The sequence below is a fragment of the Prinia subflava genome, chromosome 1 (genome assembly GCF_021018805.1).
Source record: "Prinia subflava isolate CZ2003 ecotype Zambia chromosome 1, Cam_Psub_1.2, whole genome shotgun sequence".
Lineage (NCBI taxonomy): Eukaryota > Metazoa > Chordata > Aves > Passeriformes > Cisticolidae > Prinia > Prinia subflava.
In genome coordinates, this window is record NC_086247.1 from 115951724 (window position 1) to 115979514 (window position 27791).

Sequence of the window (27791 nt, forward strand, 5' to 3'; positions counted from 1 at the left end):
ACAATTTAATTATCACAGAATTCCAGAAACAGCAGAGGTTGACAAGGTACCATAGAGGTCATCTTGCCCAATCCCCCAGCTTAAGCAGGGCCACCTCCAGCCAGTTGCCCAGGACTGTGTCCAGACTTATTCTGAATATCTCTGAGAATGGAGATTCCACAGCTTCCCTGGGTGAGCTGTGGCAATGCTTGGTCAACCTCACAGTGAAAAAAGTGTTTTCTGATGTTCAGACAGAGCCTCCTGTGTTTCATTTTGTGCTTGTTGCTTCTTGCCCTGTCACTAGGCACATCTGAAAAGAGCCTAGCTTCACCTTCTTTACACATTCTTGGTATTTACACTTCACTTCCATGAGATCTCCCTGAATTTTTTCTTCTCTATAGAATTTCAATTTACAGAAGCTGTACAGCAGATCCCATAAAAAATGATGTTGGACAACATATGTTTATCTTGCCTCCAAAAATACCTTTTGGGCTGAAGGAAGTTTCCTGTCCAATAAAATTCGAAAAGGTGAAGAAGTTAGCTACATTTAGTTGATATTTCCCCAACATACTACTTAGTTTTTGGACTTTCTGGGTTTTTTTTCTTCAGGAAGCACTAAGGAATAAAGAAGTAAAATGGACACCTAGCTGCATGCCTGCCTATCTATAAACTTTCACTGTTCAAGAAAAACACATAATTTAAGGCTACTTTTAGCTGAAATGGTAAAAAAGTTGAAAGAACATTTAGAAACAAGGTTTACTTTGATTCAGTTTAAAAATCAATAGACTTAATATAACCCTAAATAAGACAGAAACTAAAGAATTAAAAAAATCTGGACACATTTTAATTAAAATCAGTTTAAAACTAATTCAACCAATTCATCAGCTTTTGTAGCCTGCACATTTAGAAAAAGCTGATGATTCAAGTCACTGTGTCAGGGGAACGAAAGAACACATAGCAGAAGCTGGAAGGGCATAAGGCTTGCAAGCCGACTGTTTTGCTAAAGGGTGAGTGAAATGGTGGGCAAAATTAATCTGTAAACTCAGTGGAAATTTTTGGACTGAATGGCACTTACTTTTGAAAAAGCAGATACTAACACACTGTCTCTCCACATATAAGCAGCAAATTTACCTTTTTCTATTTAATAGACAAGCGTTTTTTTTCTCTTTTTGGGTTTATTTTTTGTTTAAAAACTTGCTTCCAACAAATTCAGCTGAGATTGAAAAGCAGTAACAGCAGCCATTATGCAATTGAGTCTTCTCCCCATTACTTATCACACTGCACTGCTATTTCCAATTCCATTTCATGTCAATCGATACACAGGCAGAAAGAATGCCTATTTTGAAGCCTCTGCAATTGCTACAATATAAATGCTGAAGTTACTTACCTATATCTTTGATAACCATCTGATTAAACATTTTATTGTTCAAAACCAATTGTCTTTCTGCCAGATATTTTTTCCTCTTTTCATTATTTGCATTAGGCAAGCTCTAATCAGTTTGGTCGTTTGTACAACACATAGCATTCACCACACTTCCACAACACATCCATTCATCCCGGAAAAAAACCCTTTCATGTATATTTTTCTTCATAACTCAGTGTATATGGCTACTAAAATCTGACATTATCAGTGCCCCTTATGATAAGAAAAATGAAGGCATATCCTGAAGTAAATTAATAACCCAGCTAGACAGCTTCTGTAGTTGGACAGTCTCACATCACTGTGCTACTTACTAATCATGTCCGCGTGCTTTCTCTTTGAAACATTCTTCTATTGCTGAGCTATAATAAACAAACCATGTATGGCTGATTATGCCACTGCACCAACAATTATGAGCTGGCCCTTTTCCATTTTACTTGTTAAAATCTGCATTAGTCATGTGGAAAGCTACTAAGCCATACAGACTAAAAATATTATAGGAACGCATGGAAGTGTTTAGGACTGAAAACAAGCCATTTAAGCACTTATGTTTCTTAGCCACAGACTATAATGCATATGAAATAACAGAACTAGCAAACAAGTAGTGTCTTGCCAGTTAAGTACTAAACTGTCCTCCTACAAAGTAATAATATGCAAACACCTTAGACATGAATTTATGAATTGTCACGGAAAAAAATCATTCCCTTGACATAAACCACTAAAGCAAGTTTATTTTTACTTCCTAAAGTCTTGAAAGCAACAGTTCTGTCATTTTACTGTGTTTTGTGCAAATTCTTGGCATATTTATAATAGAGTCTGTCTAGTAGAGTTACATCAGTTATTAATCTAGTGCAGAAATTGCATCAAATTAACATCCTAAATAATTTTTAAAAACCCAAACAGAATCCGCCTACTAAACTGGAATATTAGCAACAAACAAATTGCTAAACATAGTGCAGAAGTTTTCATGTGAATGAGGAAAAAGTCAGTTTGACAGTGCAGCAAAGAACAGCAATCCAAGTATAAAGATATTTACTGCTCTATCAAAATTAACTAAAAGTTCTCAAGGCTAAGAAACTCCTGCAACCAATAATTTTTAAACAGCACAGGAGGAAAAAAAATTCTCTCAAGGGGTAGCAGGTGGAATGAAGTGCATGCATTCTATTCAGTTGAATTTTTTTAACATCCACAATAAAATCTTCTTAACCTTGAAGACTCTAGGATGAAAGGGGTTATGTAAATTGAATAAAGTCAGTCCCAGATTTTGGGACAGCCTCACTGCTTTCTGGGATACAGAACTGCATTGCTGCATACAGCTGACAATCTTCCTTAAAAACCCCTGAAGCTACCAGGAATACAAAAAAAAATCCAACGTTCCAACTTGTAGCAATAGTTGCATGTTTCTGCGCTGTTTCTCTGGGTGCTGAGCTACTTGCAATTCCCCAAGCACAGAGGGAAAAAATTAAAGTTATCTTTTAAACCACAATGAGATATGTGGAGCATGGAATAACTCTAAGAACTTGCAAATCCTGGTACAGATTGCAAACCTCTCAGGTGCACCCGTAAGGTCAGGTCACAGTGCATGAGGAGTCATGCGTAAGGTAAGAGTACAACTGCTACAAGCAACCAGCAACACAAAAGAATTAGGCTGTGTTGACAAGAGGAACTCAAGTTTAAAGTACTTCCCTTTAGCCCACGTGTGGGGGGAGGAGGAACTCACTCCTGCTAAGTTCTGTAAATACTCAGCATGTTTTTACTACAGTGTCCATTAGTGGTATTTATACACAGTGATGACCTCATTCTTTAGCACAGTGAATAAACATGACAGGAAAAAAAAATAAAGTATGTTGGTTGTGTATTTATCAGCGTTTGGGTTCATTTACATACTACTTGAATGACAATTATCTTTCTCAGCTGAGCACAGCATCAGGTTGGCAGACTGTGCTTCACTTCTTCTCAAAGTGACAATTAACCTTGATATCAGTCTCCAAAGTGCTCTGTACTGGCAGCAGAATAAAATTATCATTATCATATAAATCATAAAGATTCTACTGAAACTGAGATAGCTGTCATCCCTCAGCTATTTGTATTCGGTAAAGAGCAAGCAGGCTGTTGTAGAACATCTTCAGAATCCTACAGCCACCACACTGTGGGCTTTTGAGGCTGCACTTGTAGCCACCTGAAAATGCAAGCCCCATATGTACACCAAAAGACTCATGGTTAACACACATTATTAATTAAATATCACTTAGGGAGGTTTGTGATGCAGAAGGCATGACACTTGAATCATGAATTTAAATCTGATTTACACTACAGTGATTCCAGACACAAATGAGATTTTCAAGTTGATTATGTGATGCCTATCAGCTAGACAGTATTCCATAGCCATGATACTTGTAATCACCTAATCTTATTCTTTGAAGTCTACAGTTTACAAACAAACAAACAAAAAGTATCAACAAAACCCCCCAAATTTAACTTGGTTAACGCTGGATCAAAATTCAAAATAGCCCTCTTGCATTGATACTTTATCACTCTGTTGACAGATTGTTGAGGAATGTTCTCAGACAACTAGAGTTGTCTAGCCCATTGAAATCCCATACTATGTAAATACATCTTCCCTTCTAGGCAGCCTGGACATGCAGGAAAGGAAGAAAATTGAGTCATCTTCTCTAAAAATTTCCCACCTCCAAACGTGTAATGACAAGTGACTGTGAAAATGTTTACAGCCATTTTTGATATGACACTTCATTTTTGTAATGTGCACACTGTGTGTCAAAGTGTTTTACTGTTCTTGCTGCTACCAACAGGACATTGCTGTGAATAAGATATGGCAGTGAAGCAAGCCCTCTTTTAGAAATAGTTTTACAGATTGACAGAACTTATTTTATGTGTAACAGAACACAAATAAACAAACAGCCAACTATGAAGAAGGACACCTTGGGTGTTGGGTTTTTACCCCCCACTAGAGCCAAGTATTTTCTCTGAGCCAAACTACCGCAGATCTCATACAAGTTCCTGAGGAAAGGGAGACAAAGAACCTGCTCTTTGTACCCGAGGCACAAAGTGACTCCAGGGATCGTTTTTGGCAGGCAATGTGGCAGACTGTATGCAGGAGATACAAGAAGCCACGGCTGTGCTTCTGACCCAGCCAGCAAAATGAGTTCTCGGAGAGGTGCAGTGCCAAGAAGTGCACTCCCATGAAGTATTTTGAATGAGCAAACCCAAGTGTGTCCCATGATGCCTGCTGCAGAAAAAGGAACATACTCCAACGTAACATGGAGCAAGGATAACTTTTCTCCTGTAACCAAAAGCCAGACACTCTTCCAAGAAACATGCAGTCATGAATGCTCTGCTTTTCAAGCCATCCAACAAAATCTGAAATAATGGGAAGGTCCATTTTTCACACTAGAGTCTTTCTCAAAATTCCTGAGGAATGCTCAAGCCCAGTTAACTCCAGCCAACAGTTTAACCTGGAATGCTCAATGAATCCCATCCGCAGACACTTCATGCTGCTGCAAAACCTGGCACTTAAAAAACCTGGCATTTTCTGCAGTGATTCTGAAACCAATATTCCTACGAATCCACCCTGGCTCCAAGCCCCAAATTTAGAAGGTTTTTTTGAATCCCTGGTTTGCAACTCTAAATGCCACAGCTAAGAGCTTAGCAATCAATTATTTATATCAACAAATCTGAAACTGCATACTCGGCAGACATCTAATTTTTCAGCCCTAAACTTCTCTGAAAATTAAATGTGTTACATTCCATCCATCTTCTCTGGAAGAGTTATAACATGCCTAATTTTGTAGACAATAATATATTTATCCCATTTAGGTTACCTAAGATAGCAAATAATGAGACTGTACATAATAAATTCTGTACATAGTACAGAATTTTAAAATTCTCTGGATCTCATCTCTGGTAAAATGACCATACAGTTGACACCATATAGTTATCCCAAGCATAATTTAATTATCTTTAAAAAATATTTATCTATTTAGCTCAGAAGTATAGAATCCTAAATACTGCCTTCTTATGAGTAAACAGACTAATCATAAACTAGTGTAATAACATACCTAAAAATAAAAGCCACTTTAGAATTAAAAGAACCTAAAGGGTAAAATCCAGTTTGTTATCACAGGTATTTAACATTAAACATAGAATTATGATATATGCAGAAGATATTGCTCTGCTGTCATAGAAAGAATAGAATTTCCTTTGACCATTTTAAAGTTATAATAAAAAATCTCCATTAGATTTATGATGTGAGTATTCAGTGGAGTTTACCGTGAATACCTCCCCAAAAGTTAAATCAAACATCAGCTAATCTGGCAGAAATAAAAAGCCCTCCTCCCCCAAAAACCAATGTGTACTAAAAATAAGGCAATCATTTTGAGAGAATGGAATTATTCACTCTTTCTCTACTGCATAACAACATTATTTTATGATAAAGAAATTTTACTATGAAGTCACTGCTGAAATTTTATACAAAAAGATTGCCTATAGCAAGATAATCCAGAATAAATGCCTTTAAAAGCTTTAAAATTTTTAGAAGCTATACTAAGCTCCAAATCCCATAAAAGTTACAGTAAGATATAAATAATTAAAAAACCTAATACAACAATAACACCCAAACCAGAAAAAACATTTAGAAATTTAAGACTTAAGCTGTCAGCTCTGTTACTCCAAGAGTAATTGCTGTAACCATGTACAGCTTATTCTTCAAATAAAACTCAATCTACTAAATTGAACACAAATCCTTGTATTTCAATTTTATTTAGAGAATCACCATCTTGCCTCCACAATATTTACAACATTAAAAGGCTACAAGTGTCATGAAAGCATATTATCACTCACCTATAGCCCTCTCCAGGCACAGTATGCATCTCAAGTTAATAAAGGCCACATAAATACAGCCTTTGTGCCAAGCAGACAGTAAATTATGTATTTGACTACACATTTCTCCATAAAAAAAAAACTCAGAATGTTAACATTAATCAGAGGAAACTTCAGATTCTGGCATAAATTCGACTATCACATAAAAGGTAATATTTAAAATACATAATGCCTTACCACACAAACACGAGCTGCCATATGTGAGGCACTGCTAAGCATGGCTTCTATTAAGCCAATACACAGTAACTGGCTTCTTTCCAAGCAACATGGAAGTATTTAAAAACCCTGTTTAATCCAATTCCACAGCCTTGAAACAAAAATAAAGTGTTGCAAGAACTGTTAAAATGAAAAATTAAAGGCATGTAAATAAGTGAAAAAAAAATTGTCAGAGAAAATGAAAACAAAGATTATTTCAAGGAGATATCTTAATTGTAATTAGTAACATTTGGCATGTTTATGATATGATTCAAAGCTGCAGCCAATTAGATACCCCAAAAAGCTTGTAACAAAGCTGCAAATGTGTAAGTACAGCATAAATAAGTTTTATTGCTCATCAAGAAAACAGCATCCAGATCAATTTCATCGTTTGTTTCCAATATATTGCAAAGCATGCTCTGTTACTAGTTCATGACTTTTTAGTCCTAAACTGCAGCTTTTCTGCCAGGAGATTTTGGAAAACAATTTCATTAAATTCAATCTATTAATTCTTAATCTGCACACATTACGTATATGCCAAGAGCAAAAGAAAATTTACAGCATTGCCTTAGACTATCATGACTATGCAAAAAACCCCTAAACAAACCCAGCAACAACAAAAAGCCGAAACAAACAAACAATACCCCCCCCCCCCCCAAAAAGAAAAAAACAAACCCCAAAGTGCACTAAAAGCAAATAGCTGTTAAAAAGCTGTACAATTGTGGTATTGGAACTGAGAAAGACTGATTTGTTTTTTAAACAGATTTCCAAGGAGGGGGGGTGATTTATGTATAACAGGGAAGAGCAGAATTCAAATTCTGCTCAAATGTGGTTTACTGAAGACAACAGTGTTAGGCAGTTACATGACTGCCATTTATTGAAGAAAACAAATACTTCATTATGCTGTCAGTCCCAACCAACAGACGAAATATCCTCCATTTCCCTCATTTATTCAATAATGAGTAAATTACTAAAGGGTAATGAGCTGCTAATAAAAGCATGGGCTTTTTACATGATTATCATGAAATGGCAGCATCTGCTTGTGCAGTGCAATAGTACCTACTACAGTCACGCTTTCAAATAATTCTCCTCTATCATATTCCTGTAAAGAAATTGACCTTTGCATAGTTTTCATAATAGAAATTAGTCTACATTTAGGGGGGAAAAAAAGAAAAACCTCACAAAAATAGTTAACTATATACAAAATCTACACCTTCAGGTATTTCTTTGCAAAGTCTCCTAGCTATGATGTAGTGTCAGTCAAGGTGGTTTTGCTTCCCTTGCTGGCAAGCAATGATTGTTTATTTAAAGCACTTATTTTAGGGTTGGGGGGAGGGGGAGGGGTTTCTTTTGTGTGTGTTTTAGGAGGGCTTTATTAAGGAGATTACAAAGACATGCATATAAAATATGAGGTTTATGATATAAGTCAAATTCTGGCTCACAGAAAAAACAACAACAACAAAAAACCACCTCCCACCTTAAATCAACACCTTTGTTTAGCTACTTAAGAGAAGACAAAAGAAATGACTATGAAAGGTGGTCTGAAAAATTCTGGAGCTGAAAGCATTGAGGACTGCTCTTGTACACCATAGGAGACTGACTTATAAAGACCAGCTGCAACTCAGTATGAAACTGCTGGAAAAGAATTTCTGTGTTCAGAATTCCCCACACTAAAAGCATCAAAGTGTTTCGTTTTACCCTTGTTACAGTTCTTCACACCACCTTCCCAACTTACAATTTAAACCAGAGATTTAGTTATCTTTTACACTAAGCCCATTGCAAATATCAAGGAACCCTCCCATGTCCATCACAGGCTGCTTTTTGAGCATTCTGCTGCCCTTTCCTGCTTCAAGGAACGTGTGATCTTCAGGACCCCTCCTTATGGCCCAATCTCATTTCCCTGCTTCAGCTGTGCCATAGGATGTGCTCTGGCATCTCCCCGACCTTCCAAATCTGCACTCACACGGTGCTCGCTGAAGTACTCTTACTCTTCCCTAACACTAGTTTCTCTTTTCTTCTCCTCCTGGGAGAGAAGTTGTCATCATTCAAAAACTGGGAGAACTGGCAGAAATCATGTGGAGGCATTGTTAAGCTGGGAGGTATTAATGGGTGTTGTCAGACAGTTCCTTACATCGTCACCACTGAGTGAAGTTGCCAGACCTGGCAGGCAGCCAGTGGCAGGTTCCCTTTGCTGCCTTTCTTTCTTTTATTACCTCTCCCAGCCTCAGGAAAGTTGCTAACATTTCAAGCCACCAATAGCCACAACACATCCTGAAGCTTTCGAGCGTTGCATGTAACCAATCCTAAAATCACCCCACAGCTGCAAGCAATAATGCAACCAAGCAGTTATTGAAAACTCAGTTTATTCAAAAAAAAAAAAAAGTTCAGTGCTCTCTAGTAATTTTTCACATCAAACATGTATTTTCAAAGATACCAGATCACTGAAAAAAATCAGCTGTATTTTAGAGGGCCTTCCAAGTACACTACATCTTGACACATGGAAGACCCATGAAAAGAAACATCTGTGTTATTTTTAAAAAACAAATGCTTTGCAAACAACATGACACTGAAAGGCCATTTTTACAGTGAAAATGAACAGATTTTTTTAAGAAATGTTTTAATATAGTTACATACTTCAGAGCTTAAGGCACAAATTATGGTTCTGCATTGTCTTAAAAGAAAATAACTAAATGAATGAAAAGTTTACATATTAAAAAGTAACCTGACACTTTTCATCCAAGCTGCTTCAACGTACCAAGGCAATAAAATCTAAAAACTTCACAGTTAAAAAACCCAACAATCTAATTCAAGTGATAAAATACAGTATGATTGCTATTATTAAATATAATCCCAGTGTGATTGCTAACTTGCATACCTCTGGGACATGTTTCTTGCTGCTTTTGAAGCAGAAAGGGACTCAAAAGTAAAACAAAGCAGTTGCAGTGAGTACTCAAATTTTTTAACCATCCTTATCCTTGATTGTTGATACATCATGGATTTAAAACCAACAGGATCCTGCACCCTGGTATAAACCACTTCCATGCTTATCTTTTTGACTGATTTTTGCTATTTGCTGTAAATTCTGAAGAGACCAGGCTAAGGTATATACCATGTTCTGTGTCACATCTTCTCAAGAAGGTGACTAGCAGCAGATCAAAATAAGTCTATACAGGCAGACTGTAAACTCCATGAGTAACACAACGGGCAGGGAGCCTGAATTCAGGCTGGAAATGTTTGTGAAGAAAGATGTTCAGAGAAAGCATTTCTTACTCCAGTTTTTCATCCTGCTCACACATTAGCATCACAGCCGTGTGCCTGTGGCTTGTGCCTGTGGCCTGTGCCTGTGAGACTGATGCCTCCCCAAGACAAACAATCAAAATCACTGAGCACAATTCCAGGGTAGGTACTTGCTGTACCTGCTGCTCCAGGTCCCTCCACTTCTCTCCCTCTGCATTTTAGAGCAAGGCTGACCATCTTCTCCCTCACAGTCTTTCCCTGCTATTGTGTGCCCTTTTGTTTTCTGCTCCTGACACTTGTGCCATCTCTTTAGCCCAGCCTCAACGTTTCAGCAAAACCAGAGTTGAGTCAAAGCAGTATTAAACAGAAATGCTGGACTCCATACAGTCATTAATAACAAGAGATATCCATGAGGCATACTGACCTCTCTCCCTAAGTCAAATTGAAAATTCTGCCATTCCACTTGGCTCTTTTCGACACTGTCCCAAAAAGAACTGTTTTAACTATTATCAGTGTGATTAGTTTTCAAAAGCAAAATGCTAGAATTGCATATGCTGGTTGCTTATCAATTTTGCAGGATAAAAAGCAAGGAATTAATGTAATGATTCCAAACAAATGGAAGAGATAAGACTACACACGGGATTTTAAACTGATTGTTTTGGAATGAGAGTCATTCTGCCCATTGAGCTGCACAGTCCTTCACAGTGTATTTCTGAGCCTCAAGCATTACCTATATTGCTAGAGGGTAAAAGAAATGAAATATAAAAAATGTAATAGAAATTGCAGTAAATACATACAAAAGAGGAGAATGGTGAAAACTACACTAGAGAACACCAAAAGAAAACATGAAGGGGAAGATAGGTAATATCAGTGACTTAATATGAAAATTTTGAGCAGTTGCTCCAAGTGGTGTCCACAGAGAGCTGCTATTCATTTCATGCTGGCTTTCCTTGTTTCCAGCTGCTAAGTTCACACTGAAAGAAGCTAAAAATACATGAAATACTTTCCAAATATTATTTTCCCATGTAAGCAATTGGTGTAAGTTGCCACAGAGATGTTGTCCTCTTGCCAGTGAGAAGGCAACTAGTATACAAGAAGTTGTATTCTATGAAATCTTTTGTCTTATGCACAATGCAGCTGAAAATATGGGGAAGTTTGAAAAGGCATTATTTTAGCTACAAGTATTTCCAACTGTTCCCCTCTTTCAGCAAGGCAATATATAGGAAAATGACACTTAAATATGAGGATCTTATCACCTGTGAGAAAGCTATACTCTGCACTACTCAGGAGTATAATATGTGTGCCATTTCTAGCAATCAAGCTTTGATGTTTCAATGAGAGGAAAAAAGAAGACAAGAGTGGCAAATGTCTACAACTTAGGTATACTATCTCCTTACAAACTGAAATTTCACAATGCTGCAGATTTAAAACATAAATGTACCTGCTTTGCATTCAGGACTGTCCTTGAGAGCAAATTCAGCTCAATACAAAAGTAAAATAGGGGGAGGGATGGGACAATACATACTGAAAACCCTCCAGTTCTTTCTGTTAAATGTGATGTATAACAGGCTTTTTTATGACATGCCTTTCTCCAAAAATAGCAATGATTACACTGCTCAACTCCCACACCCCCCCCTCCTCAGCTTGGCTTTTTTACACGTAGAACATTATACATTCTCAGTCCTGTGGAAGGAGGACTTGTGGAGCCAAGAGGACTCTCTCCATTGCCCAGTACCCAAACTACAGAAAAAGAAGTAGGGAGGCAGGCAACTCTACTTTCTTATAGTATTAAATCTTCTTTTAAAGCCAAAGTGACAGATTTTTTAGGAACTCTGAAACCCACAGCTTTTCACACAGTTTTGGAAAGATGCTGCAAGTCCCAGCAGTGATAATCTGCCAATTCCAAGGCATATTTGTGAGCAAGACTTTTTTTTGTCTTCCAAACAAACACGAAGATTGTGCAGTGTATTCTCCTCACACGGGTGAGGCGGGGGAAATGTTAAGGTCACAGCTGCTGCAGCAGTGAGGGCTGCAGCTGCCCTGGAGCTTGTAGTGACTACGTAGCCTGGCACACGACTGAGGGATGCTACTGTGCTACAGATACTGTTCCATTTGGGGCTTCTTCCAGGAATGGGAGACACCTGAAGCTTTGGCCTGCTGCAGTTTATTAAAAGTCTTGCAAATTGTCTTGCAATATCCCACCTAAGTTCCAATTCAGCTAAATAGCCTTCCTATCAGAACTTCCTAAGCAGCTACTTAATATAGCTGTGTTCTTGAATAATGCTTTCCTCACACCTTCTATGACATTTAGTTTTCAGAATTATCACATTCCTATTGCCCAGTCATGATTTATTTTACATATGGAAAAGTACACACAGTGAGGGCAAGATGGAATGACAATCATTTCAAGTAGCCTATATCTAGAATGAAATTATCTTTATGAAATATGGTTGGGCTTTTTAATAGGAAAAGCTACCATGTCTTTTAACAATGACCTAAATTTCACTAAAACCAAGAAAGGATGTATCATTACTTTAGGGTAAGATATACTGTACAATAGCTCAGCTTTCCTCATTATTCTTAAGAATCATGCCTGGCTGATGTATTTATTTTGTAATGTTTAACTATAATAGAAAATAGATGAAGTTCAAATGAAAACACTGTTTAGACTATGTCAACAAAGCATAAAACTAAATGAAGTGATTCTGTATTGACTATAAAAACATATTTGTTAATAGTGAAGTTACTAATGGTTATCTATCAAGATCACAACATGAAGTAATTCTGCATCTTAAGAACTGTGTCAAAGCAGCAGACACATGAAGTCAGATGTAATTTTGTGATTTTGCAAAACAGCATCATGGAGTGCACTTTATTGCTTTTTTATCATTAGTGTAAATAATTCAACAAACCCAGGAAACCTCCAGCTCACTTATTTTTTCTGTAAATTGCAAGTCACCAAAGGGCTTTCTACTAAGACAGCCAATCCTTACTTCACACTTGCTAGGAAAAAAAATCAAATATAATAGTATCTTGTATACTGAAACAACTGCTTTGTTATAAAGAAAAGGCTTCAGAAAACTAGAAAAAAATGACACTGCTGTAAAAACCTGTAAGCCTTTTACTCTCAGTTCAAAGACTTAAGCATTCTTCTACAATAGACAGAAGTTTCATATTCATCTCAGCAAATCAATCCACTAATAGGCATCAGTCATCAACACCGAAGTAAAATCTGCCACATGAAACAGCTTTGATGTGATTGAAGACTCACACACAGTTGTAAGCATGACAGAACAGCTTAGCTATTAAAATGTTTTATCCAGCAAAAAACTGTTTGTCCTAATTGACTGAAATACTCTTTGAATGCTATTATTGCAAGGCTACTTCGCTAAGCAGTGCTTTGGTACACAGCCACTTGACTTATATCTTGAGATCCAGCACAACCACATCAAATCTTATTAGAGTATTTTCTTACACATACTTTTGTCAAGAGACCAAAACAATAAAGCTGACTGTCATTTTTACTACCAGTTGCTTAGTTAATTCGATACTGAAACATACTGGGATTCATTATAAAAGCTGCATGCAATCAGCCATTTCTATCAATCTTTCTTTTTAGTGCATTAACAGAATGAAACCTACTAACCACATCAGTTGAAATGGGTTGGCTGGACTGAGTGGAAGCTATTCTTCTGCACTGAGCCCAACCTCTCACCATGAAAGGTGCAGTAGCAGGGACTCCTTTAAACAGCAATGTGCAGTCCTGGCCCAGCTGACCATATGTCACAAGCTGACAGATAAGAAGCCTGAGACAGCCATCTGAAAACAACTGTATACAGCCTCAGCCACCAGACAGTGAGGGTTTCAAGGCCTACCTCATCACTCATTTCAAAGCCAACTTTAAACATACCAGAAGTAAGCATACCTGACAAAAAAACCCACAACCCGCCACCCCCACCCCAAACCAAACCACAACAAAATAAAAAACCCAAACCAAACAGGCACAGAGTCATTATCAGAAAGTCTGTATGATGCTATACTCTAACTCAGGAAGAGTCCACTGAATATCCCAACTGATTACCACAAACACAGTCAGAAAACTACAAACAGTTTGTGCCTATAACACACTATTTTCCTTTCTCCATTACATTCATGGTGTGTTAACAACTTGAAAGGAATCAAATATACCAAGTAAGTGCCACCAAGATTACATTTTACTGAATCAAACAAAATACGATTGATTTAGTATCTGAAATGAAAGGTGATTTGATATTTGTCGTGTATCTATTAATGCATCATGGTGTTCATCCATTTATGCCACTACTTTGTTTGCCAGAAAGTATGTCATATCAATTCTTTATATGTAGGCAATCTATTATCTATCAACTCTTATTCCAAAATTACTAAATAGTCAGCACAAAGGAATAGCTAAAATTTACCCCAGTCTCCTATGCAAATTCCACAGTTCCACACATTTCATTTCCATATTCCAAATTAATAAAATCCAGGTGAACTTACCTACAGTTTGGAGGAGGGTCTAATGTAATTTCTGCAAGTTCTTTCTGAATTCTTAAGAGAAAAAAAAAAGGTATTATCAGGACTTTTTTTTGATCTGTTTCTTTCAAATTTATGAACATTTCTACATCAATCAGTAGTAACAAAATATAATTATTAGAATTTCTGATTGAAAGTTGATCTGTAATGTTTCATGAAACTATGCAAGAACATGTGAAAGTAAAAACCAAGTATTTTCTGAAAAATGAACCTCCAATATGGAATAAATGCCATGAGCAGCCATCTAGAAAATCACACGTTTTCCATAGGTCAGGATTCTCAGCTCCTTTGCTCACTTACACAATTACTAAATATCTCATACACCCTCCTTCTCTATTTCGCCTCCAACTTCATGCCACATAGTTCCTGCCCTCTAGAATATTTAGCTTCTTAATGTATATTGTACTGGCAGGGCAAAACTCCCCAACTCAAAGGAAAATTGCCTAGAACAAGCCCACCCAGGACTTCACAACCTCCTACACTGGGGGGCTGATATCCAAAGGGAAGTGCTCCAGCTCCCTGGTCAGCCTAGGGACCTGCTGCTGGACCTGCTCTCATACCAGCCTTTTTTTAATGAGGGGACAAAATTACAGTCTAATGAGAGCTAAGTAAAGGCAGATAAATCTCCTTCATCTATCAATGAAATATGCTTCTGCTAATATCTCCCAGGAGGCAGCCCAGCCTCTGGCGCTGCCTCACGCTGAGCTTGCTGCCTGCCAAGGCCCCCACGTCCTTCTGAGCAGAGGTGATCCCCAGCACGTATCTGTGCAAGGGGTAAGTCCTCTGCACGTACATGGTGTTCATTTGCCCTTGCTGAATTTCATGAGTTCTCTGTCGACCCTCTCCTGCAGCCTGGCCAGATCCCTCTGAGCCGTAGCCCTGGCGCTGTGTGTACAAACTGCTTGTCATCTGAAAACTCCTCAGTGCACTCTGCCACATCCTCCAGGTCACCAACAAAGACACTGCAGGCATCCTGCCAGAGCTCCTCCTCCAGGGAGAGCAACTTTGTTGTGAAGGGTTTCTGGACATTCCCAGGCAGACGCTTCCCAGCCAAGCCCTTGAATACCTGATCTCTGCCACAGCTGGCAATGGGGGCTCTTTTCCCTTACACCAGCATCTGCATCAGAGCCAGTCTCTTGACCTCTGAAGAAATGTAAGTATGCAGAAAAGGACAGAGAGGTCCCAGAGGAACTTGTAGGGGTTTACAGTTCCCAAAGACTTGCCAGAGTATTATACCATAAGCAGGACTGCGAATGCCACCTTCCCTATAAGCTATCTCCAAAGCTTTTTTTACAGGCTACTTCAGTGCAAAAAACACGAACATTTAGAAGAAGGAACAAAAAGAAAAACAATTCAATGTATCCTCAGTATTTTCCTTTTGCCTTCTCCCTCACAAATTTTCATGTACAGAACAGATTGCTATTCCTATTATTCCCTACACTAGAAAAGAAATAGTAATACCACTAAATTCCCAAGATAGCTGCTCAAGCCACAAGCCAAAGGTTCAGGCCTGACCTACACATATCTTGTTATAAATGACTGCTACCCATTTTGCATATAAATACAGGTAAAGAAAATGGCTTATCAAAATAAACATTCAGGTATATTGGCATACATAACAAAAATGAGCAGTTTAATTCTTTATATAATGTTATAACCCAAACATAATCTTACATGTTAAAGAGTCTCACAGCCACTATCAAAATTCCCCTTATGTAACTATGAATTGATTTTGTGGCTATTATGAATAAATGAACCAACAGCAGTAGAAGAACTGGCCTGAACCAGAAACTCAAGCCTTTATCATTCACATTCTGAAATAATTAGGACATACGTGAGCAAGATTTGTAGGCAGAGGTAATAATCATTTATTAAGACCTGATGAGATCATCAAAAAGATAAAAATACTCTTCCAGATGCTTAGATTTTCTTCTAACTTCTACACATACAAATACAGGCAAAGCAAATGGCTAGTCAAAATAAGCATTCGGGTATATTGGCATATATAATATTAAATGCCTCTGCATGTACCAACTGCCCACACCCAACTTGGTGCCATCTGAATACTTTAGAGTGCACTCTGCCACATCCTCCAGGTCACCCATGAAGACATTACAGGCATCCTGCCAGAGTTTTAACTTCAGGCAGAGCAACTCTGTTGTTAAGGATCTCTGGACATTCCCAGGCTGATGCTTCCAAGTCAAGTCCTTGGATACCTGAACTCTGCCACAGCTGGGTGTATATACCCTACATACAGACCTTGTGTATACCCTACTTACACACAAACTCACAAAGGTATTTCTGTAGAGGGGGAGCAATTTGATCTTTACTTGCTTTTTGCACTCATTGAGGTGTTTCTACCTCCAGAATCCCCCCAATAAATATCATAACTTTGTTATAAAAATACAGGCACAGTCTGCTTAAACAAGCACAAAATCATCGTAGTAATGCTGAAAGTCATCCCATTTTTTGAGTGAAGCTTAAGCACAACGAAAATGTTGTTTTAAAACAGTTAGCACATTTAAACAATGCTAACAAATCCCGAGTTTTAGAAGGGAGATCTCATAACTGTGTGAATGCTTACAATATTTTTTCTGTATACTACAAAATTCTGCCATGATTTTGAAATTTATACTATCACAAATTCAAACTACAGAAAACCTAGGTGGCATGGAAATTTCAATTTTGTGGTTTATGAGTTGTTTTTCTTTTTCAGCCTTTTTTAAAGTTTCAGAATTATGGCATTGCACTTTATTATAGAGTCAGAGATCATTCCTTTTTACTACATATGGTAGTAAAAACAGTTAATATTTCATGGCATTAGAGTGAGTATGAGGCACATCAAGAATAGACTAACAACCACAACAACTTCAGTCCTAGATCAAAAACTTTACATTCTTCCTCCTAAATCCTAACCCACGTTCCTCACATACTGAAAACAAAATGGTCTCTCATTTTCTCCATCTGTTCTAGTTCAACCCAAAACTTCTAATGCCAAGAGCACTAAAATGACCCTTTATCAAGCTGCTCTGTGATTGAGCAGACACGGACAAACCAGCTTTCTGTTTCAAGATATAAAAATTGATCAGATGGCACTGTCTATTAATGTTCAAAAGACATCAGTGCTCTTGCAAACATCTAAGACAAAGAGATGTTTAATCCGTGATTATTTTGATACAAACAAGATAAACATATTAATACAATACTGTCCCATCAATTGCTCCTCAGCAGATGTCCATGTTTATTCTCCTACTCTGTGGTGGCCCAAACTAAAATTGGTTTGTACACCTTACATTTCTTTTGTTGCAACCTTAATTTACCTTGCGTTCATGCTGAGAGCTCATTCACAAACAGTTTCTGCAGAACAGCTGACACGTAGCCCGTTCACATGTCACAGCACTCAAAGTTACAATTAACTCATGGCACAGCAGCGCAGAGAGCCTTGCACTGATAGAGACCTCCAGCGTGCAAGCGGCCCTTTGTCTGCACGTGCTCTGGCACTCGCTCCACATCCCCCTGAGCTGCCCTCAGAACCTGCCACAGGAGAGGACGCGCCTCATTTCCTTCGCTGACCACAGAGGATCCTCCGCGAGAATATGCGGCCTCTGGCAACAAAACATTTCTTTCAGGGTCCTTTCTGGCATCTGTTCCTTTGGATTTTCTGCCCCAATAACAGTAATGTCAAAGAGGAAAAACCCTCTAAATTAAAATCATTACATACAGCCAGTTTATATTTAAACTAATGACATTATGGTTTACTACATACTGGACAACAGAGATGATGGCAGAGGGTGAGGCCCTTGCTAGTAATCAAAGCCCTGGGCTGCACACATAAAACATTTAATTTTCAATGTCAGATCTGATACTTTGTTTGGTCTTAGAGAAGTCATTTGCCTCCTGTCCCTCATATATATATATTCACACACCCACATATATAAAAAAAAATTCCCTCCATTTTACTAACAGAAAATAACACAGTTTGCACCTACCAGTAAAGGTGCAAAGGTTAATCTACTCGTAAATTCAGAAGCAGGAAAGTACATTGTGGATTTCAAATATTATTAATTCTCACAGACACATATGTACTACTGTACTAAGCCAAAAAGGACTGAGTGTTGTTTCCTTCATGAAACAGTTCTCTAACGCTAAGAGACACGTGAACATGTTGGAGAATTTCCCCACATTATTAACAGAAAAAGAAATAAAGGACTACATGACAATATACTATTTTTACCACATCCACTTTTCTAAACTACATGTCTCTCTACCCATAAAAGCCAGATGAATCAATACCTTATATGGAAGAATACATTACTTCAAAAATACTTCAAAATGCAGTCATTGATATGTATCTCAATACTAAATAAATTGTGACTGAGCAGGAAATTGATCTAAAGATGTTTAGGTTCATACTGGAAGAAAAGAAACATTCTCAGCTACTTACTAAAAGATGGATAAATGATGAGGATATTTCTTGTAAGAAAAAGGACTCGGCATATTTTGCCCTCATATTCAACATGCTGAATGTAATTTCCAGATTCTGTGATAAACCTCTCAGGGGAAAAAAAGGGGGGGCATGGGAAATGGGAAGGTAAAATTGCTTGGTTTTGTTGAATTTTGAACCAATTTAATCTATCAGTTATTTGCTCCTCCTTAAGGCTGCAACTTCTTTGAATAACAAAAAGATTACAGCTAAAGTTGTACAGTTCACAATTCCTTGTAGGCACAAACATTTATTTAAAAAATTCAGGATTGGACATAAAGATTTAAAGATTTTCAACCAGCAACTTCAGGAGCCAAGCAAAACAATACATTTATTTGTTGAGCTACTATGTCAGCCAAGAATGGTTACACTTCCCTCAATCCAAAGGTCATGCTAAGATTTGCTACTTAAAAGGTAACAAGATGCCTGCTGTTTTCAAGGACAGCAATTCAATTCCGTGTCTGAACTGTAATTGTGATATGCAGCGAGTTTCTCAATCTTGACATGTTGGGTAAGAAAGGTTGCTATTTAAGGTGATGCCCTCTGGGTGAGGAAAATTGAAGGACCTGTACACTGCATGACATATGCTGTAAGCTATTACACCTGTACAGCAGCTAGCCCTCAAGTATTAACAGAGAAGGACAGCATGTGATGGCATTCTGCCTTCTTGATGCCATCCACAGCAATGCTAGCAGAAGAAACTCCGTATCTCAATGCCAAAAATCTTACTCAAATAGAAATTTAAGTGGTTTCACACAGCCCCTGTAATCAGATCACTTTGGAAAGCAGTTAAGCTGCATGAACACTATATTCATACATAAGACACGGGAGCAGTTTACTATTACACAAGCAGAAGTCAGCACACTGCTAAATCTTGATTTATATAAAATCTCATGCTACTGAATTTTTTTTAAATCTGACTACATAAACATACAAATGAAAAGCAAAATAGGAGTTTTCCAAATAGAGATGCACAAACCTTCCTTCATATACTGTAAAATACTGTGGCTACAATTCCATATGCACACAAAAGTTTTCCAACTGAGAAAATCTGATTTCCAAACTTCGGTTAGAATCAATTGTGTAGGCTGTGACTTTAGCTCCAATGAACTTGCTGGTGTTTGATGCTTTTAACAGGAATTAAGGAACCTTGACCAAAGCCACAACTGCAGTACACTCTGTTGTTCCAGCATTCTACTGATTTTAGCAGAGTTGACTCCTTTCACTATAATAAAGGTACCAGAGTAAAACCTTATTAATCCTGTACAATTTCTCATTCCTAATGAACTAAAATAACAATATTACCATGAAGATATTTCATACAGACTGTTTCTGGAATGCTAATCACATATTGAGGACTTTAAGACATTTTTCCTTCCTTTATGCTACTCCTCTCTTTTTAGCGGCTACTTTAATTTCTGATTTAGCTTTCTTGAAACACTACTGATTTTAATTAAAAAGCACAGAAACAAAACCTTTAATATGAAAATCTGGCCAGATTAGAGAAGGTGCAATCCCAATTCTAACACAATGACAAACTACTGAATATTCAAAAACAAACAAACAAACAAAAAAAGATACTAATGAAAACCCCCATTACTATAAAAACTGTTTCTGTAATCCTTCCAGAAAGTGCTATGACAACCAGCACTCCTAAAATACATTTCTCTTCAAAAATACTGTACACATAACTACAGAACTATTGTAAGTCATGTCAGCTTTTAAAATGTATAATCAAATATACATTCTAAAATGTATAATCAATATTACTACACATGTGAAACTAGCTTTAGTCTAACTGGCAAATGTACTGATATCAGCAACTGATGGCATAATTAGTTTCAGCAGAACCATAAGCAGATATGATTAAACTTTAAAAGGTTTAAGTAATTTTATCACTGTAAAATGCTTGTTGATAAAAGCTCTAAGCTTTGAAGATACAAAGCTAAGATTAACAGACCAATTTCTGGCATATCATTATTAATTTTTTAATAGGATAGTGTCCACAGGCCCTTGTCAGAATTGTAGCATCATTATACCAGGCATTGTACAAAGTTCAGAATACACAGACTGCTCTCTAAAGATGCTGGAAACTGTTTTTATGACCTTAAAAGTCATGATTAATTCAATATTACTAATATTTAAAAACTAATAATAGCAGGAAGCAGCAGAAAGAGAAGATGACCAGAAACCATGACGGCTGTGAGATTTAACTACATTAATAACATCGTGGTTTGTAGTGAAAGCTGGGTGGCGTTCTTTTCCCTTCTTCTCATAAACGCAAACCAAAACACAGGCAAGTTTTGCTGGCCATTCTGTAAGTGATATGACCGGATTATCTCCTAACAGTGTCACAGTAGAAATGGGTGTTCAGAAAGCATTTCTTCAGGGAATTAAAAATGAAGAAAAAACTGGCTGTAAGAAAGGTGTCTGTAGCAGAAGGAAAGCATGACAGTACCTCACTGGAAAGACAAAAGATACCCTAATTCAGAAAAGGATTCAATTGATAAGGGATAGATTAAAGCAAAACGAAAACTTGAATCCCAACAAGATATATGCACACTTTTGTATATTTACAGACTGACGACATGCATGTGTTATAAATCATGGCAGCAGGGGCTTGATGCTTATCCTTTACTACAGCATCACAGTGGTACAACTCCAGTGTCTTCTCTTGCAGTTTACACAGCCTTGGACTAGCAAAGAAACAAGAACTGGGAATTCTGCATCAGGACAGTCTGCAGAATTGGTCTCTTGTCAGATTATTTTATGAATGCTTCTTAACTTCAATCACTATAATCCCACTTGCCTAGACTAACAACCCTGAGGTACTAGCGAAGCAACACTAAGCTGTAAATTCCTTCTGTCTAGTCCGAGCAAGACAATCATTATGTGGAGATGGACATGATAGCATAGAATAATTTAAATAGCTATTCTACAAACCAACCTCACATCTCAATCAGAAAAGGGAGGGAAAATAAGTGGATATTAAAACAGATCACAGTTTAAAGTAATGAAACCAACACACATTTGTTGTTCATTCAAGTATTTCTGACCTGACCATCTGGGAAAAGAAAAGGCAGGACTTCATGGCAATAGGTATTACAGTAGTCCTAACATGCTGAGTTACTGAACTGTCTGAAATGTTTATGGCTAATTAACTGTAAGTTACACTGACAAGCTTCAACATCAGTCATACATACATATACAGAGATATATTTTATAAGGCTACAAAACTGTCTGAGTTTTATTAGCAATAAAAAAATGTCAGCTTTTATCATGCAAGCAACTATTAAAACCATGTGAAAGAGGCAAACTGACAAAGAAAGGAAAAAGTATACAGGTCTCATTAATGTGACCAGCCTCAAAAGGCTATTACACTGATAGAGTAGTGTTAGAATAAAACAAAATTAATATACTGAGTCAATACATGGATCTGATGGCCAGTTGAAGGAAAAGAAAGGAAAATAAGCAACCAGGAAGAACACTGTACCTTTTAGCACTAGTTGACAATTTAGCAGCTGTTTTGCTTGATATTTTCCCTTCTTTTTTCTTGGGTTGAACTTGCTCCCTTTCTTGTTCCTGCTGAACACCTTCACGCTGATCTCCATCAGAGCTGCCTCCACTAGTGCTTGGGCTATCATCCACTCTCTGCCCCTCTGTAGACATGGCAGATGCTGCACTGAACAAAGACAAACAACTGAAGTTAGCTTTTTGAGAAGAAACTGCCCCACTGTATTTCTTACATGCTTAAGGAAAGAACACATGGGATGTATGTCTTTATCTTAATAAAATAATGCTTGTGTCACAGTAGTTCAGTAATCCTCATACAGAAGAGTTTTGCCACAAGCATCTTAACAATAATTCAGGAGCTGGCAGTTTTAAACCCTATACCACTGCCACCCCCTAGAAACCCCAACCAATCCACAAATAAAAACCACAAAATAAACACACAAACCACCCCCCGCCAAACTCCTCACATATTTATATATATATATATATATATGAAAACCAGAAGTTATTGAAGTTAAGTGGGCAACATAATCCTGCAAGTGTAAAACCATTCACTGTGAATTCTGTTTTTCAACCACTCAGCAATACCATGAGTTAGCTGTCCTATCAACTATGCCACCAATTCAAATCTACCACAGTTAGTAAAAAACTGAGAGTCATTACTGTCTTAGGACTCTCTGTTATCTCATATGAAATAAATCTGCGGGCTCATTCCGAGTCTACAGTGTGGGTTTCCACATTACAAAATCCACATCTTGGCATGCTTGATGGAAACACAGAACTGAAAAGCTCTAACACAGGACTGTTTGTATTTACTAAAATGGTGAGCATGTTGGTAGAGGATATAAGGAAGTTTTTTTCCTGACATTTCGTTCAAGCAACATGAGGCAACAAACTTGTCAGAGAATATGAGCAGCAAAAAATCTCAGCATTAATTCAGAAATCAAGTTAATGCTTTATTTGCACACTTCTGATACTAGTTAGCTATTTTAATTTCTTCTTTCATTTTAAATAGTATAACAATATGCCAACAGATGAGGAATTACAAGCCCACTGTTACAGCTGTCATGACTTCTCAAACTATCAAACTGTTCTAATGAAGGGCAGATGTCCATGAAAAACTCTTGCTGAATTAGCATATGTGGTGGCACTGACTGATTAAAAAAACCCCAAAAAACCAAAACCAAACAAAAAGCCCAAACCAATAAAACCAAAACCAAATCAAAACCAAACTGAAACCCAGGTCTTTCCTTTAACTCCAAATCTGTACCTTTATATCTATGTTACATATTCTTCTCTAGAGATTTTTAATAAAAAGCATACAGGCCCAAACATTACTTGCTTACACCCACACAACCCCCATATATCTGGATGGTTTTCTGATCAAATCTGTCCGAATCAAGAATTTGCTCTTTCATACACAAAGAGTCTCAAACTGCTGTGAACTTTGACTTGCTTTTCCTCTTACCTATGTACAGACATCATTACAATTAAGAACAAAACTATTCACCTTGACTATTATATGTTTTAAGACTCGCTCAAGGGAGAATAATGAGATTTCAGGCTCAGATTCAACCATGCTCGTTCTATGGATTAAACAAAGTTCATCTCCCTGTACATATTTATGGAAAGAGACGGCAAAGCAAAAGTAAATTAATATCAATGCCAACAGGGTTATGTTGAAAAGGATACTTTTTAAAAAGGCGTAAATGTTCTTGTTACAGAGAAAAACCCTTACCAATATCTAATTCTATCAAATAATACACACTATGGAGTAGAAGAAATAATCTCTTCAGGCATTATTGACATATCCAACTAACTTCAGGAGTAATTAGGACTTCTTCATCTATTTTGTGAAGCTACACGGAAAAAGAATTCTGGAAGTATGGCACCCTTTCAAAATGTTTAGACATTAAAAGAAACAGCAATGCCAAGTGATAGATATGTGACTAAAGTTTCCCTTAATCAGATTAATCTGCATTTTTGATTTTATAACAGAAAATAATGTTTTCATATCTGGATATATATAAATACACAAGACCTGGCCTGCTTGTTAAGGTAACTGAAATAATGCAGAGTTTCTGCCCTAAAATTAAAATGCGAAAATTTTCCACTCAATTAGAGTGGACAATTTTTGTATTTTAATTTTATAGAGAACATGATTTTTATATAATTATGTATTTTAATTTTATAGAAAACATGGTTTTGGTATTTTAAAATTATAGAGAATAATTTCTCCTATAGTAGAGCTACCACAATATATTTGACATAGTTGGTAAATTTACACAGGCTGATGTTCAGATATTTAAATCCTGGTTGTCAGATTTCAAGGTAAAAGCAAGAGAACACTTAGAGGCAATAAACAACAAAAGTATCACATTCTGACAAGTCAAAATATGCAACTATAATGCAATTTTGGTAGTAAGTACCCATTTTCCTTGCTTCTACATAAAGTTAAAATACAATCTCATCTCTTTTTATAACACACATGTTGGCCTTTATTTGCCCTAGATTTCACTTCTGAACTTTGCTTAATACATCTAATTTTAAAGAGAAAAAGTCTCTCTTCACAATATACATAGGCTTTAACACTTCAGGCCAGAAAGTTAAAAGCATATTTAATAATGCTTATACGCATAGGACATCTGCTATGAATAATCTTGGCTATAAATATTACTATTATCCAAAAAACAACTGTATTCACTTCATAAGTTCAGGTTACTATCCAGCAGACAAACACTGTAACAGCAGCCCAGAGCATATAATTACTGTAACATGTAATGCCAGCATTTACAAGAGGAAAATGCTTAAATCTGTCGTTTGATGTCTGGCTAGTTTGGGGGGGAGGGAGCGGGGTTGGCTTTTGGATGGTATTTTTCCTTTCTCCTTCTGTCCCTGTTCCCCCTTCTGACATCCAGGCAATTCTTTCTATTCCCTCTCCCCACAATATCTGCAATTTCAGGAAGTTTTTTTCAAAGGATGCTCAATATTGAGGTAAAAGTGTGTTTTAAGGGGCCTGAAATTAGACACCTCAAATGAGGTCAAACATAAAAGACACACAAACACATGAACAACCAAGAGAGTAGGGGGAAAAAAAATCAACGAGAGGATGACAGTGTGAAGAAAACATTTTGCTGCCACTGTCACAGACAGAAATACAAGATACTCCTTGAACCTGAAGAGCCATAAGTGTGTTTGCTTCTGTCACACAGAAGACACACGATGTCCAGGTTCCCAGCTGCCAGGCTATTCTACGCTCAGACGAGGGTTGCTAACCTCCCTGCTGTTGTGCAGAGAAAAATGAGCAGAGGGGACAGAGGAAGGAACGAAGGGGGACTTAGAAGTCTCTCCCTTAACGTGAGGTGAATCAGCACAGAGACAGATTACAAGTGTAACTACAACTATCAATTCCAAGTGAAGAGTGTCCAAAATATTTTGCTTTTGTCAAATATATCCGCTGGCACCTTTCCTTTCCTCCTCAAACTAAAAACAAACCAACAACAACAATAAACAACAACAACGACAAAAATACCCCAAACCACCAGTCATTATCACACATCACACACCACCAACAAACAAACAATTCTTAAAAAAATCCACCAGTCGGGGACAGCAAGATCCTGGCAATGTGCAGATGGGTCCCAAGGGCGGCAGAGCAGGTGATGATGTCTTTCTAAAGCGCTCGTAATTTCCTATAAGCCAAGACAAATCGAATATTTCTGCAGGGTCCACCACGAGCAGCAATGGCAGCAGCCGCCTTACTTCATCTTCATTAGAAACCATAAAGGTCAAAAAGACCCCAACACTGCGGGAAGGGAGGCACAGAGAGCCCGGACTGTGGCAGGGGAGGCTCCGCCACGGAGAGGGGCACCCGGAAGGATGGGACGGGACGGGACGGGGCAGGACAGGACGGCAGCCCGGGCTCCCACGGCCGCGGGTGGGCACACGCGCGACTCTCCCGTCGGGAAGCCCCCGCCGTACGGAGCGGGTGGGGACACGAGCATCCCCAGAACCTGCACCCCCCGCACTCCCACGGCCGGGCGGGCGGCGGCCGGGCCAGGGTGAGAAGTAGGAGAAAACCGAGGAGACGAGGAGGAGGAGACTGCGAGAGGAAGACGTCGGGGACACATGCGGGAAGGGAGAGGGCTGGGCTGCGGGGCTCCTCGGGGCGCGGGGTGGGGGGGATAGTGCTTTTCCCGAGAGGTTCCAGCCCGGGGTGCCCACGGCTGCGGCGAGGGGTGTGGGGATAGCGCATCCCAGGAAGCTCGATGGTGGTGGGGGGCAGGGGTACCCCGGGGTCCGAGCGACCCAGGGGCGCAGAGAGTGCCGCGGGGACCATGCGGAGCGCGGCCAGAGGGGTGGGGGCAGCGCGGCTGGTCGCTGCTCCCGCCCGCAGCAGGGCGAGCAGGACAAATGGACACGGAAGAGTTGCTGAGAGGGTGTGGGGGTGCGGAGGAGCAATGGAGGCTGGATGGAGCCTGGGGAAGCGGGGAGCGCCGGCAGAGATGCCGAGGTGGCCGGGGGCGGCGGGGGGGCGGCCGGGACGGTCGCTATGAAAGGGCACGGCCGAGGATGACAAGGGGGGGAAGGGGGTACCAGGCAGCACCAGGGGGATGCGGAGGGGGAGGGAAGATGAAGGATAAAGGTAGAGACCGAGGGTCGCAGCTAAATGTGGGGGAGAGGGTGCTGCCGTGGGGGAGGGATGGCGAGCGACGGGGGGGTAGGAGCCCGGCGGGGGGAGGGGAGGCAGACGGGGAGCCGAGCCGGGGCAGAGGTAGGTGTACCCCGGTAGAGACGGGGGGAAAGCCGCTGCTACCTGCAGGCGAGCGCAGGTCTCTCTCTCGCTGGTGCCGGGCACAGGCTGCGGGACAATCCGTCGCGGTCGCCCCGACTCCGGCCGGGCGCGGGGCTGGAAAGGGGCTGCGGCCACTCACTGAGTCATGAGCCCGCTCCCCCGCGCTCCTCGCCCTCGGCTTCCTCTCCCCTTTCCCGTCTCTCCCGAGCAGCAGCCACGGCCGCCGCTGCTGCTGCTGCTTCTCCCACCGCCGCCGCTCCTGCCCCCGCTGCCCGGAGAGAAGTGAAGCTGCTGCCGCGCGCGCGCGCGCACCCCCGCCGCCGCCGCCTCCGCGCGCGCGCGCGCCCCCACCCGTCCGCCCGGCGCCGCGCGCGCGCGCGCCCGCCAGCCAATTCTCCCGGGCGCTCGCGGGGCGCGGAGGGAGGGGCGGGAGCGCGGGGGCGCGCGCGCGGTTCCGGCGGGGGCGCGGGGGGAAAGGGACGGGATGGGGGCGCGGGCGGGCGCGCGCCCGCGGGGGCTGTCGGAGGCCGCGCGCCGCCGGGCAGGGGGGAGGGGCGAGAGGCGGCGGCGGGAGCGCGCGTTAAAGGGAAGCACCGAGGGCTGGGCGGGGTCAGCGGGGCAGGGGAAGGAGGAGGAGGAGGCGGGAGGGGATGGGGCGAGCGGGGGACTTTCGGCCGGGGATTCGGGGGGGATGGAGGTGAGGGCAGCCGGCCTTTCTC

At 39.7% G+C, this 27791-nt stretch overlaps 1 protein-coding gene across 2 annotated transcripts in view; it reads right to left on the reverse strand.

Moving 5' to 3' along the window:
• Positions 1-27422, reverse strand: part of LOC134556767 (ubiquitin-conjugating enzyme E2 E2) — a 200471-nt gene extending 173049 nt beyond the window's left edge. Inside the window, exons 1-3 of one of the 2 annotated variants that reach the window (XM_063409067.1) lie at positions 27094-27422; positions 22258-22441; positions 14246-14296 (exon numbers count right to left, since the gene is read on the reverse strand). In XM_063409067.1, the coding sequence (XP_063265137.1) occupies positions 14246-14296; positions 22258-22433 (227 nt within the window). In that variant the 5' untranslated portion in view covers positions 22434-22441; positions 27094-27422. Of the gene's footprint in view, positions 1-14245; positions 14297-22257; positions 22447-27093 lie in introns of both variants that reach the window. The other variant, XM_063409057.1, reaches the window with a different exon arrangement.
• Positions 27423-27791: the final 369 nt, after the last annotated feature.